The following is a 12,436-nucleotide window of genomic DNA, read 5'->3' on the forward strand; positions in this document are numbered from 1 at the left end:
ATAAGTGGTACTATTAACATCTCCATTTTACAACTAACAGGCCTTAAGCTCAGGGATACCTTGACTGTAAGAGATAGATAGCCTTTGAACCCAGATACGGTTAATTTTACAATCCATGTCTTCCCACTGTCTATAACTTTGGAGCCAGGGCAATTTGAATTTGAATCCTAAAGCTTTGTTTTCTAGTTATGAGGCACTGGAATGTGCAGTTACTTAGCTTCTCTAAGCCTTGGTTTCCTCATAAGTGATTTTGAGACAATACTTCAAAGTTTGACTATGTAGAAGATTAGAGCTAATATAAGTAACGTGGGTAACAATGCATAGTAGCAGGTAATCTGTGTGTGTTACTAATGTGGTTGATTAGAGCTTTTAAAATGCTTTGAAATCCATTAGGAATTTTATAACTAACACAGATACCAACAGAAGGATATTCCTTTCTTTTGGCTTTACTATATACCAAGACTGTGGGTATATTTTGTTGAATTACTAGTTTAAAAACTCATAGTATATAAATTCATTTCTTTTTAATTTCCTCATTATGGTTAAGGCCCATATATAAAATTGGCCTTGTATATATGCTGTACACTGGATCAAAGTAATTCAAGGTAGAGTCAAAGTGAAGTTGGTCAGAAAGTAATTGTCACTCATTCACACACAAAACTTCCATCATAATCTCAAAGTCAAAGAAAAATTTATAGTGTTTTTAAATGTTCGCTGAAGTGGCAGCAGGGCAGGAAAGGAATTGTCTTTTTAAAGTACTTATTAGAAAGGACCTTGTGATTGTTGTTGATCAGTTGACCCTTATTGATTAATGATCATTGCTATTATTGCATGTTACTAGTTTGAAACTAAGTGGGGATGCAGTTTAACCAACTTGTATTTACTCATAGCTCTACCCATGAGAAAAAAAGCAGAACCAATATGGCTGTGAAACAAGGACGATTTTATTTGAGGCATAATACTTTGTCAGAAGATATACCCATTGTCATCATATTTAAGGTAAAGCTGCCGCTCTTTTCTGAAAATCGTAAGAATTCTTTCTCTGGTTTATTTACATATGTAATTAGAGATTTGGAGAGTAAGGAATTCTTGGAATAGAAAGATTTGTGATGTAAGTTGTCAGTCATATGATGTATTTTAAATTGAAAGCTGGCTGGGCATGGTGGCTCATGCCTGAAATCCCAACACTTTGGGAGGCCAAGATGGGCAGATCGCCTGAGCCCAGGAGTTTGAGACCAGCTTGGGCAACATGGTGAAACCCCATCTCTACCAAAAAAAAAAAAAAATAGCTGAATGTGGTGGTGTGCATCTCTACTTCCAGCCACTCAGGAGGCTGAGGTGGGGGGATGGCTTGAGCCTGGGAGGCAAAGGTTGCAGTGAGCTGAGATTGTGCCACTCTGCTCCAGCCTGGACAACATAGTGAGAACTCATCTCTACAAATAATAAAAACATTAGCCAAGCGTGGTGGCATGTGCCTATAGTTTCAGCTATTTGGGTAGCTGAGATGGAAGGATCACACAAGCCCAGGAAGTCAAGGCTGCAGTGAGCCGTGATCATGCCACTGCACTCCAGCCTGGGCAACATAGCAAGATCCTGTCTCAAAACCAAACAAAAAATCAGCTTATTTGTGAATTGTTGGCCTAGAACCCAAAAGACATTTTCCATAGAAACAATATTGAAATGGTATAGTCTTCTCAGATACAGGCATACTTCAGAGATATTGCTGGTTTTGTTCCAGACCACCACAATAAAGCTAATATCACAGTAAAGTGAGTCACACAAATATTTTAGTTTCCCAGTGCATACAAAAGTTATATGTATACTATACTGTAGTCTGTTAAGTGTGCAATAGCATTATGTATAAAAAATATATGCCCCAATTAAAATATACTTTATTGCTAAAAAATGCTAACAATTATCTGAGTCATAATCTTTCAGTGAGTTATAGTCTTTTTACTGGTAGAGGGTCTTACCTCAGTGTTGGTGGCTACTGACTAATCAGAGTGGTGGTTGCTGAAGGTGGCTGTGGCATTTTCTTAAAATAAGACATCAGTGAAGTTTGCCACAGCTATTGACTCTTCCTTCATGAAAGATTTCTCTGTAGCACACAACGTTGTTTGATAGCATTTTACCCACAGTAGAACTTCTTTCAAAAATTGGAGTCAGTGATAGCATTTTACCCACAGTAGAACTTCTTTCAAAAATTGGAGTCAGTTGTCTTAAACCCTGCTGCTGCTTTATCAATGAAGTTTACATAATATTCTACATCCTTTTTTGTTATTTCAACAATGTATACAGCCTCTTCACCAGGATTAGATTCCATTTCAAGAAATCACTTTCTCTGCTCATCCTTAAGAAGCAACCCCTCACCCATTCAAGTTATATCATGATATTACACCAATTCAGTCACATCTTCAGGCTCCACTTCTACTTCTAGTTCTCTTGCTATTCCCACCACATCTGCAGCTACTTTCTTCACTAAAGTCTTAAACCCCTCAAAATCATCCTTGAGGATGGGAATCAGCTTCTTGCAAACTCTTGTTGATGTTGGTATTTTGACCTCTTCTCATGAATCACAGATATACAGACATTCTTTTTTTTTTTTTAAGTGAAAGCAAGTTTATAAGAAAATAAAGAAACAAAAGAATGGCTACTCCATAGGCACAGCAGCCCCAAGGGCTGGTGGTTGCCCATTTTAATGGTTATTTCTTGATTATATGCTAAAGAAGGGGTGGATTATTCATGAATTTTCTGGGAAAGGGGTGGGGAGTTCCCTCCTCCTTTTAGACCATATAGGGTAACTTCCTGAAGTTGCCATGGCATTTGTAAACTATCATTGCGCTGGTAGGAGTGTGAGGATGACCAGAGGTCACTCTCATCGCCATCTTGGTTTTGGTGGGTTTTGGCTGGCTTCCTTACTGCAGTCTGTTTTATCAGCAAGGTCTTTATGACCTGTATCTTGTGCCAACCTCCTATCTCGTCCTGTGACTAAGAATGCCTTAACCTCCTTGGAATGCAGCCCAGTAGGTCTCAGGCTTATTTTACCCAGCCCTTCTTCAAGAGGGAGTCACTGTGGGTCGAACACCTCTGACATATTTTCCCCCTTCCCTTTTATAAGACAACCCTAGTCCTAAGGTTTGTAGAAGGATGAAGATCCATCTTCCATAACTTCTTCAGGCTAAATAGGAATGATGATATTCCTGCCTAACTATTAGGGTCTCTTGTATTCAAGGGAATCACATATATTCTTATTGGCATCTAGAAAAGAGTGAATCCTTTGCAGAAGGTTTCCAGTTTACTTTGTCCAGATCCATCAAGGGAGTCACTATCATGGCAGCTATAGCCATAAGACTTGAAAGTTGAAATTACTTCTTTATTCATGGGCTGCAGAATGGATGTTGTGTTAGCAAGCACAAAAACATTAATCTCCTTGTACATCTCCATCAGAACTCTTGGTGACTCAGTTCATTATCAATGAGTAGTGATGTTTTTAAAGGATCTTTTTTCTTAGCAGTAGTTCTCAACAGTAGATGTAAAATATTCAGTAAACTGTACTGTCAACTGATGTGCTTTGTTGTTTCATCCAGACTTTGTTGTTTCATTGGTAGAGCACATGCAGAGTAGATATAGCATAATTCTTAAGGGCCTTAACGATTTTCGGAATGGTAAATGAGCACTGACTTGAAATTTTTCTAGACCCGCACAAGAAAATCAGCCTGTCCTTTGAAGCTTTGAAGCCAGGCATTGACTTCTTCAGCAATGGTCTTTGAATAGAAGGCTGTTTCATCTACATTGAAAATCGGTTGTTTAGTATAGATACCTTCATCAGTGATCTTAGCCAGATCTTCTGAATAACTTGCCGCAGCTTCTCCATGAGCACTTATTGCTTCACCTTGCACTTTTATGTTATGGAGATGGCTTCTTTCCATAAAACTCATGAACCAACCTCTGCTAGTTTCCAACTTTTCATCTGCCCCTTCCTCACCTCTCTCAGCCTTCATAGAATTGAAGAGAGTTAGGCCCTTACTCTGGATTATGCTTTGACTTAAGGGAATGTTGTTGTGGCTGGTTTGCTCTTCTATCCAGACCACTAAAACCGTCTCCATATCAGCAATAAGCCTGTTTTACCTTCTTATCATGTATATGTTCACTGGAATAGCACTTTTGATTTCCTTCAAGAACTTTTCCTTTGTGTTCACAACTTGGCTAATTGGTGCAGGAGGCCTAGCTTTTGGCCTGTCTCAGCTTTTGACACACCTTCCTTTCTAAGCTTAATCATTTCTAGCTTTTGATTTACGATGACAGACATGAAACCCTTTTTTTTTACTTGCACACTTAAGCCATTCTTGGGTTATTAATTGGCCTAATTTCACTATTGTTGTGTCTCAAGGAATAAGGAGGCTCAGGGAGAAGGGAGAAAGATGGGGGAATAGCTAGTTGGTGGAGCAGTCACAACACACACATTTATTGATTAAATTTTTCATCTCTTGTGAGCACGGTTTGTGGCACCCCAAAACAGTTAAGATAGTAACGTCAAAGTACACTGATTGGCTGGGCGCAATAGCTCACGCCTGTAATCTCAGCACTTTGGGAGGCTGAGGTGGGGATCATTTGAGGTCAGGAGTTCGAGACCAGCCTGACCAACATGGTGAAATCCCATCTGTACTAAAAATACAAAAATTAGCTGGGTGTGGTGGCGCATGTCTGTAATCTCAGCTACTTTGGGAGGCTGAGGCAGGAGAATCGCTTGAACCCGGGAGGTGGAGGTTGTGGTGAGCCGAGATTGCGCCACTGCACTCCAGCAGGCAACAGAGTGAGACTCTATCTCAAAAAAAAAAAAAAAAAAAAAAAAAAAGAGGAAAAAAAAGGTCATTGATCACAGGTCCCCATAACAGTGAAAAAGTTTGAAATATTGCAAGAATTACCAAAATGTGACACAGATATGAAGTGAGCACATGCTCTTGGAAAAATGACGCCAATAGACTTGCCTGAAGCAGGGTCAGTCTGGAAGCAGGGACAAACCTTAAATTTGGAAAAAACACAATATCTACAAAGCCCAATAAAGCAAAGCATGATAAAATGATATGTACCTGTAGTTACATAGTGGCCCGTTTAACCTGTTATAAGATGTAAATTCTGTACACATTCAGTGAACAGTTAAATTGTCATATTAGTTGTCAAGCAAAATAAAAAAATAGCTGGCATTATGTGATATAGTTAATTGATCCTCAGTATTTGCAAATTCCCTATTTATGAATTCACTTACTTGCTAAAATTTATACGTAGCCCCAAAATCAATACTTGTGGTGCTTTTGTGGTTATTCACAGATATGCACTGACACAGAGTGGTAAAAACTTAGAGTCACCCAGTGCACATATTCCCAGCTGAGATTGAACAAGGCAACACTCTGCCTTCTTGTTTCAGCCCTCATGCTGTAATCGAGTGTCCGTTTTGCAGTCTATTTAGTGCCATATTTTTTGTATTTTGTGCTTTGTTGATTTGCAGTATAAGATGGCCCCCTAGTGTAATGCTAAAGTGCCGTTGAGGTGTTCCAAAGGACAAACAGGCTGTGATGTGCCTTTTGGAGAAAATGTGTGTTAGATAAGCTTGATAAGCTTTGTTCAGGCGTGAGTTATAGTGCTGTTGGCTAACTTCAAAGTTAATTAATCGATATATGTTACATATCTTTTTTTTTTTTTTTTTTGAGATGGAGTTTTGCTCTTTCACCCAGGCTAGAGTGTAATGGCACAGTCTCAGCTTAATGCAACTTCCCTTCCAGTTTCAAGCTATTCTCCTGCCTCAGCCTCCCGAGTAGCTGCGATTTCAGGCGCCCTCCACCACGCCTGGATAATTTTTGTATTTTTGGTAGAGATGGGGTTTCACCATGTTGGCTAGGCTGGTCTTGAACTCTTGACCCTGTGATCCTCCCGCCGTGGCCTCCCAAAGTGCTGGGATTACAGATGTAAGCCACAGTGCCCGGCCTTAAATATCTTTTAAAAGAAGCACACAGAAAATAAGGTTCTGTATTGATCAGTTGAAGAAAATGTTGTGACCATAGGCTCACAGGAACCTAGCCCTATGTTTTTCCTGGAGCAATGGTTCAGTATTCACTATTCAGTATTTGATATAATTCAGCAACTTTATAGAACATAACTACCTTGGATAATGATAACTGATCGTATATAGGTATAAAATGAATCTCGATAACCAGTTTAGTTGAAATGAAGAGCTCAGATTATTTGAGGAGATAGTGGATGCTTCAGATAATTTTAGAAATTTGTAATATTTATTCAGTTTCAATAGTTATGATAGTAGAAATAATTTTTGAGTCAAAATTTGAGAAAACAAAGGAAGAGATCCTCTAAAGTTGAACTAAGTTGGTTAAAATGGAAAAGCATTTTGAGTATAAGCCTCAGAGAAGTAAGAAAGAAGGGATTGAGTCTTTACTGTTAAAGTTGTAATCAGATGACAGAGTGTAGGAGTCAGGGAGGAAAGTAGCCCTCAAATCAGTCTGGTGATTGGGGTTTAGGGAGAGAGTATTGATAAGAGTATTCATAAGTATTGAATGGACATTGACAAGTCAGGTTCTTTAACTCAGGAAGCATCCATATTCTAAATGCAATTGTGTGAAGGAAGTTTTAGGAAATTTTAAACTGTTTATTGTAGCCTAATGTGCTTTTGAGTTCTATAAATGAGATGGAGCCATTTTCTTTTCAGGATGATGATGATGATGATGATAGTCATAATAGCAGTACCATGATATCAGAAGGCCCAGGAAGAATTCTTAAATATACTTTTTCTTTTCTTTCTTCAGGGTTTGCATTTTTTAAGCACAAAAGTAATTTTGGCTTTTCTTGTAGGGATCCCACAGTGCCCAATACAGTGTTTTATGTACATAGTGATGAATAAAGAAAATTTTATCTAACGGGGCTGGGCGCGATGGCTCATGCCTCTAATCCCATCACTTTGGAAGGCCAAGGCGGGTGGATCACTTGAGGTCAGGAGTTTGAGACCAGCCTGGCTAACATGGTGAAAAGCCATCTCTGCTAAAAATACGAAAACTAGCCGGGCATGGTGGTTCACGCCTGCCCCAGCTACTTGGGAGGCTCAGGCAGGAGAATTGCTTGAACCCAGGAGGCAGAGGTTGCAGTGAGTCGAAATCGCAGCACTGCACTCCAGCCTGGTCGACAGAGGGAGACTAGGTCTCAAAAAAAAAAAAAAAAAAAAAAAAAAAAAAAAAAAAAATTTATCTAAAGATGTAGAATTACATGTCCAGCAGAGGGCAGTATGTCCCCATGCATCCAAAGGACTTTTTTTTTTTTAGAAAGTTTTATAGACACTTGAAGATGCACAGCACTCTTTCTTTCTACCAGAAATTATAAATTAATTATAATGCATATAATCTTCTATCACTCATGGAAAATGCATGACTAGACTCATGCATACATTAAAATCAGAAAACATATTAAGTACTGTTTTTTGGCCTGGTGATGAGTTTAATAAGACAGTTTTGCCGGGCACGGTGGCTCACGCCTGTAATCCCAGCACTTTGGAAGGCCGAGGTGGGCGGATCACGAGGTCAGGAGATGGAGACCACCCTGGCTAACACGGTGAAACCCCATCTCTACTAAAAATACAAAAAATTAGCTGGGTGTGGTGGCAGGTGCCTGTAGTCCCAGCTATTCGGGAGGCTGAGGCAGGAGAATGGCGTGAACCTGGGAGGCGGAGCATGCAGTGAGCCAAGATCACGCCACTGCACTGCAGCCTGGGGGCAACAGAGCAAGACTCTGTCTCAAAAAAAAAAAAAAAAAAAAAGACAGTTTCTTCTGTCAAGTTTGTTTAATATTTATATTGTACATCTATAAACACATATACTTACATACACACAGCTGACTTAAATCCTTTTTAGAATAGGGCTGTAAATTAACAATATGCATATTTATGTAACCAGTAGTTGTGGTTTCAGACTTCTCCCTTTCTGATTATAAAAACATTCCTTGCATTATTTAAATTTAGAAAGCCACTTAAAACTATATCTACATTTTTGGATATATTTTTCCAGACAATTTTCCTTTGCTTTTGTGATATACACATACATTTTAATTTTTTTCACTTAACAGTGCACTATGAATAGCTTTCCCTGTTATGAATCTGCATCATTATTTTTAGTTATTGTTGTGTAGAAGTTGCATACTTGTGGTGGAATTTACTTAACCACTTTCCTCTAGTGGGGCATTTAGGTGTCATTTTTTTCCCCAAGGCTTTACTCTTAAACACAACCCTAGGATGACTGTTATACATACCTGTTTGTACACATTGCTGATTGTTTTGTAAGACTTTATTCCTGAGAGTGGAAATTTTTTTTTTAAACTTGGTGCATGTTGCCAATTATTTTCCTGAAACGTATCCACTACATTCTAATCAGTAAATATTTTAAAATTTTTAGTTTGGATAAATGAGCTAAATATTTTGGTCATAAATGGCCACTTTTATTGGTCTCCCACAATAGGTATGTTTTAATAAATTGATGGGAATTTGTTTGATAACCACTCTTTAGACTTTTCCATCTGGGAGGCAGCATAGAGTATTAGATATCTTAGAGTCAGACAGATTTAGGTTGAATCCCAGCATCTGCACTTATTAGTTATGTGACCTTGGGCATATTTTCCAGTCTCTTTAAATCTTGGATAACTCATCTGTTAAGGTGAGAATTTTAAGAGAGTTGCTGTGAAGAGCAAACAGGATCGTGTATTTTTTTGAAAAGTCCTGGAAGGGGAGTGCCCGTTTTCTTTCCTTAGTTCTCTTTATGGTCAGAAACCCGGGAAAACAAATGGGGATACCAGAAAAGACACATCATTTCTCTTTGAGTGTTGTGTGGCCCTAACACAGATCTTGACAGTCATTAGGACTTGATAGTTGTTGATTGTAACCAACAATTGGCTGAAAGTGACAGGAACAGCAGGGTTTCCAGATTCCATGCTGAGTCTGAATATGACAGAGAAAGCTTTTAAGACATAGATCAGCCTTATTTATGGACTTGAATCACTACAAAGGTTCTCCTGCCCATGAATCTTCCCCACTTTACATTTTGTATTCCCAGGTATGCAGCCTGCACTTATGATGGCATCTGTAGTTTGAAAGTTTTTGTGGAAAAGAGGATCAAATTTCAAGGGTGCTGGGCAGTGTTTCCTGGAAACTGACTTATATGGAAATTTATCTTTTTTTTTTTTTGAGATGGAGTCTTGCTCTGTCACCAGGCTGGAGTGCAGTGGCGCGATCTCAGCCCACTGCAACCTCCAACTCCCTGGTTCAAGCGATTCTTCTGCCTCAGCCTCCCAGGTAGCTGGGATTACAGGCACGCATCACCACGCCCAGCTAATTTTTGTGTTTTTAGTAGAGACGGGGTTTCTCCATGTTGGCCCGGATGGTCTTGATCTCCGGACCTGGTGATCTGCCCACCTTAGCCTCCCAAAGTGCTGGTATTACAGGCGTGAGCCAACGTGCCTGGCCGAAATTTATCTTCTTTAAAGAGAAATAGTTACAAAGTTAGAGAGGGCCTTCACAGTTCTCTTATTACCTTCTGGGACTACTGTGAGTAATAATAGATTGATTTTGGTCTACTTTAAAGAAACATTAGAGATTTCTGAATATTAGATATTTTAAGAAGTTATTTCCTTTCCCGCCTTCACACAATATATTTCAACCTGTCACCATTAGTGTGTGTATCAGTCTCTTCTGCTCATTAGTATTCTTTTTGTCTTTAAAAGTCACGCTATGTAGATATCTAAAAAGACCTCATGCCACTTTTTATAGTGCATCTCCCCTTATTTTTGTTCAGTGGTATTGCTGATTGCTAGAGTGTAGGGGACCTGCTGAAATATATTATCTCTGCTATTTTTTCGTAAGGTTATTATGTAGGATTTACTTTTGACTTATTAGAAAAAATGATTTCAGATATCTGGAGTACAAAGAGGTCCATGTAAAGCCAGTTTTCAGATGTCTAAATTATGTCTTTAAAGTAAAATGGTTGAGCATTTTGCTGTCGTTTCCATAGCAATATGTCATTTATTTGTAGCTGTGACTACTGAAGGCTAAATAGTCATAAAGTCAGTTCGGTCTTTGCAGCTGGTGTGCTTTGATGATAACTTGACTGAGTTATCGCCCCTGTATTTAGTGACTTGATATAGGAAGAGTTTAGTCCTTTTAGAGCAAAGCTTTGGCAGTAATCATGCTTTCTGCCCATATGGTGTCATTTACCATGTGCTTGGCGTATCTTTGCTTCATAGCTTAGAAATATTTGGAAGGCCTAAGCAGTCTGTTTAGATCCCTGTTAGGACATTTGAGAATTTTATGCAGTTATGAAATTACCACTTAGATTCAGCATCAAGACAACTTGAAGTGGCAATCCATATGTCAAATGAGGAAAGACCTTTTCGTTACAGGTTGAGCATCCCTTATCTGAAATGCTTGGGACCAGCAGTGTTTAGGATTTCAGGGTTTTTTTTTTTTTTAATTTTGGAATATTGGCATTATCCTTATCCTTATGATTGAGCATCTCAAATCCAGAAATCCAAAATCTGAAATGCTCTAATGAGTATTTCCTCTGAGTGTCATGTCTGTACTCAGAAAGTTTCAGATTTTGAAAGCTGGTCATGGTGACCTGTGCCTATAGTGCCAGCTACTTTAGAGGGTAAGGTAGGAAGATTGCTTGAGCCCAAGAATTTGAGGCTATAGTATGCACTGCCGTTGCGACTGTGAATGGCCTCTGCACCCCGGTCTGGGCAACACAGTGAGACCCTGTCTCTTAAAAAAGTTGGCTGGGCACGGTGGCTTTGGCCAGGCGTGGTGGCTTACACCTGTAATCCCAGCACTTTGGGAGACTGAGGCGGGTGGATCACTTGCAGCCAGGAATTTGAGACCAGCCTGGCCAACATGGCAAAACCCCATCTGTACTAAATACAAAATATTAGCTGGGCATGGTGGCAGATGCCTGTAGTCCCATCTACTTGGGAGGCCGAGGCAAGAGAATCACTTGAATCCGGGAGGCAGAGGTTGCACTGAGTTGAGATTGCACCACTGTACTCCAGCGTGGGCGACAGAGTAAGACTCTGTCTCCAGGAAAAAAAAAAAGCAAAGAAACAAAAAAACTCTCTCCCCCCAATTTTTTTTTTAAGTTTCAGATTTTGGAGCATTTTGGATTTTCAGATTAGGGAAAATTAACCTGTATTATTTAAACACCAAAGAAAGGAATTCTGTTCTAATATTTGTGACTGGCTACTTGCAGACCAAAGAGAAAGTGTAGATGATTTTACATATGTGCCATCACCATCAAAGTAAATGCAACTCAGTGTGCTTGAGCTAAGAATAATCTAGTTTTGTTTGTTTGTTTAAAAATTAGAACTGGTAATTTTTTTTAGGATTGCTATCTTTTAATCCATGAAAGGCTAAGTGTTTTAATGAAATCGTGTAATTTTTAAATAGTGGAGCTTATTTCTAGTATCCATTTGATAAATGTTTCCATATCAAATTGGAGGTTAAAAAAAAAGACTGCAAAAACTATAGAAAAAGGTCTTGCATCCTGAGAACTTGTTTGCAAAAAAAAAAAAAAGAACAAAACAAGTTGTACATTTAAACACATTGTTTTAAATTCAGATAGTGAATTTAATTCCAAAATTTGGTATATTAGTTATCTGTGCTGTGTAACAAATTATAGCATAGCTTCTATTCATTGGGAATTTAAGACTTGCTTAGCTGGGTGGTTCTGGCTTAGAGTCTTTCATGAGCCAGGATGTCAGCCACAAGCCGAGCGTAGTGGCATGTGCCTGTAGTCCCAGTTACTCAGGAGGCTGAGGCGGGAGGTTCACTTAAGCCCAGGAGCCTGAGGTTGTAGAGCACTATGATTTCACCTGTGAATACCCACTGCCTTCAGCCAGGGCAACATAAGCAAGACCCCTTCACCAAAGAGAACAAAAGAAAAGATAATCAGCCAGGGCTGCAGTTATCTGAAGGCTGAACTGAAGCAGCGTGGAGGATCTACTTCCAGGATAACTCACCCCCATGGCAGTTGACAGAAAACTGCAGGTCCTCATTGGCTGTTGGTAAGAGGAGATAGTTTCTCACCACCGGACCTTGCCACAAACTGCTTGTGTGTTTCCATGACATGGTAGCTATCTTCCCCCAGAGAGAGCACTTTCAGACAGAGCAAGCAGGCAACTATAGTGCCTTTTATGACCAATCTTTCAAAGTCATCATACGTGCCACCTTCACATTTTTTCTATAGAGGTGAGGCATTGAGCTTAGCCTACACTTGGGGTGGGGAATTAGTCTCCACCTTTTGAAGGGAGTATCAAAGAATCTATGAAGGTTTTTAAAACCACCAACGTTGGCCTAAAAGGGACATGGGATCTATTCAGATTTCCCCCAGATCTTCAAAAC

General features: G+C 39.4%; 1 protein-coding gene across 3 annotated transcripts in view; it reads left to right on the forward strand.

Annotated features, from left to right (window-relative positions):
• POLR3B (RNA polymerase III subunit B) overlaps positions 1-12,436 on the forward strand; it is a 145,494-nt gene that overhangs the window by 21,452 nt on the left and 111,606 nt on the right. For all 3 annotated transcript variants that reach the window (XM_054445060.2, XM_063646671.1, XM_063646673.1), the window contains exon 9: positions 891-999. In XM_054445060.2, coding sequence (XP_054301035.1) covers positions 891-999 — 109 coding nt within the window. The remainder of the gene's footprint in view (positions 1-890; positions 1,000-12,436) is intronic.

The sequence above is a fragment of the Pongo pygmaeus genome, chromosome 10, assembly GCF_028885625.2.
Source record: "Pongo pygmaeus isolate AG05252 chromosome 10, NHGRI_mPonPyg2-v2.0_pri, whole genome shotgun sequence".
NCBI classification, from domain to species: domain Eukaryota; kingdom Metazoa; phylum Chordata; class Mammalia; order Primates; family Hominidae; genus Pongo; species Pongo pygmaeus.